This window comes from Sardina pilchardus, chromosome 8 (assembly GCF_963854185.1).
Source record: "Sardina pilchardus chromosome 8, fSarPil1.1, whole genome shotgun sequence".
Taxonomy (NCBI): Eukaryota; Metazoa; Chordata; class Actinopteri; order Clupeiformes; family Clupeidae; genus Sardina; species Sardina pilchardus.
Window position 1 is genome coordinate 6,075,211 of NC_085001.1, and position 2,500 is coordinate 6,077,710.

The 2,500-nt window shown below is 42.3% G+C and overlaps 1 protein-coding gene across 1 annotated transcript in view; it reads right to left on the reverse strand.

Annotated features, from left to right (window-relative positions):
* LOC134089394 (coiled-coil domain-containing protein 60-like) overlaps positions 1-2,500 on the reverse strand; it is a 27,589-nt gene that overhangs the window by 2,066 nt on the left and 23,023 nt on the right. Inside the window, exon 10 of the mRNA XM_062543837.1 lies at positions 2,133-2,322. Coding sequence (XP_062399821.1) covers positions 2,133-2,322 — 190 coding nt within the window. The remainder of the gene's footprint in view (positions 1-2,132; positions 2,323-2,500) is intronic.

Below are 2,500 nucleotides of genomic sequence, written 5' to 3' on the forward strand. Positions count from 1 at the left end.
CTGTGTTACTATTTGCAAGCTTGAGGCCAAGAGGCCAAAGGCACATACAGTAGAGTGAAAGTACTGTTTAGTCATTTGGGGAAGAGGACAGTGAAAAGACAGACTAATCCACAGTGGCGTAATAGTAGGTGCAGCGGGTGCAGTCGCACCAGGGCCCGTGACCTCCCGGGGCCCGTCGCTACCCCCGTCCTGCCTTTTTTTTTCTTTTAGAACTTCACCATTAAGAATCAAACTATCAAATAGAAACGGCTAAATCAAATTTACCATCTTTCCTTGTCGTCATACTGTTTCGCCAGCTTATCTTTCTTTCTACTGAGATAGGCTACAGCAAGGATATCTGGTTGCTACAGTAGGCTAGGCTTAGCGATTTGTTGCGATTTTTTGAATGGATAGTGCGGCTGCACATTTCAGTCATCGTTCAGTCATCGAGCGGCTGCAAGAAGCGGCAGGAGCGTAAAGAGCAAGGGGAAGGGTGGCCAAGCTACTACTAACATCTATTTTTCAACTTGCCAAAATGCTGGTGGTAGATTATTTACGACAGTGTAACATCCACATTCGGGGAAGTGTGTAGCTAATTGCTCTCATGTTTCTGACATTGCGTGTGACTGTGACAACAGCTGAGCGATCTTTTTCCAAACTCAAACTTATTAAGACTTACCTGAGGAGCAGCATGGGGAATTAGAGGCTCAGTGGGTTAGCTATCCTGTCCATTGAAAATACGAGAGATACATTAAATATTGGGAACATCGTTGACGATTTTGCACAACCAAAGGTCTCACGGCCTAATTCATGCATATTGGGGATTGTATGCATATTAATGATTTTATTTGGTTTCTGCACGGTTAAATAAGGCTAAATTAAGTTTCGTTTCTGCGCAGTGTGAGTTTATAAGCAAGCAATCTACGCTTACAGTTTCAGCAGAGGGTTGAAAAAGTTTCAGCGCATTGGGTGTTCCCATAATTCCATGTAGGCTAATATTAGATTACACTGGCCTGCAGACTATTAATAAAATACATTTTTTATGTTTTCAGAATGGATCATGTAGTCGTGTGATTTTTATATGAAATTGTATCTGTAACTAACTACTAAACTACTTCGGTGCCTCAGGTCCTTTGCATAGTCACCCTTAATGTGTATTGCATGTATCAGAGTTAAGACTTCCTGGGATACCCGTTTTCGCCATGTGCATGCAGGGGCCCGGACACAATTTTCGCACCGGGGCCCGCACCTTCCTCGTTACGCCACTGCTAATCCAGGTGATTATGTAGGTCTAAGTCAAAACAATTTGACAACGTTGTACTTGAAACTACGAGACTGTCTAGTCTACAGTAGGTGCTCACTACAATGGCAGTTACATTTTGGGAGGAAAGAATACATGTACATACTTGCAGTGACATGCATGTTTGCCTTTTTACACCAAGTATTAAAACTGTGATTTTGATTTTGATATTGATTGAATGTGTACACTAGTTTGACCATAAGTTGCGTTGTTTGAAGGACATATTTGCTTTTGTTGCATGTTTTAAATCTTTTATAAGAGTCAGGGCTGATGTGTCATTTTGGTCAAAGTGCTTAGGCCTGTGTGTTTGAGAGTTGACAGAAGCATTTAAGCAATCAAGAGAAACAGTAAGGGTGTAGCTGTTGACAATCTTGTTGTTTTCAAACACAGTAGTCATTGTTTACTCTACTAGGCATTGCAGTTTGAATGTTATTACTCACTAGTGAATCACTTTGGATAAAAACATCAGTTCAAAATGAATAAACGTAAAAGTGTAGTGAACTGGTCATGGCTGGTACCTGTGGGGTGACTGCTCTCTCAATTCGCTACATATACAGTAGTGTAAGAAGTGGGATGACTTGAAATGCAGTAAAACAGTACAATAACAGTAAATGTATACACTACTCAAAAGTCAGGGATATTCGGCTTTCGGGTGAAATTTCAGGATGAACCTAAAACCCACTATAACATTTACAGGCGAACTTAATATGACCTTCTCTAAACTTTTGAATGTGGATGTCCAACAGTTCAATGTTTCAGCCCTTTCTGTACTGAAACATTACATTTCACTCGAAAGCCAGATATCCCTATCTTTTTGTGGGCAGTGTGTATGTGAGCTGGTTGTGGCTGGTACCTCTATGGCCACACACAGGTCGGGCAGACACAGCTCCCAGGGCTGCAGGGCGCCCAAGACTTTGAGGAAGACCTGCGGGCGCACCCTGAGACGGCGCTCATCGGCGAAGCGCTGCAGCTTCTCCAGCACCCGCGACAACTTCCTGTTTCGCTCGCCCGCCGCGGCGAGATTACGCAACAGCACCAGCAGCCTGTGAGTGAGCAGGAAGTGACAAGATACTGTAAATTAAGCAAGATGTGAGGAAGAGAACAAACGATCAACCCTTGTCTCTCATTTGCAAAACATTTTGCAGAATTATTTATTCTATTATACATTATTTATTTTTCAACACATAATGACCCACTGCAATAACGTTTAAAATAAAGTCC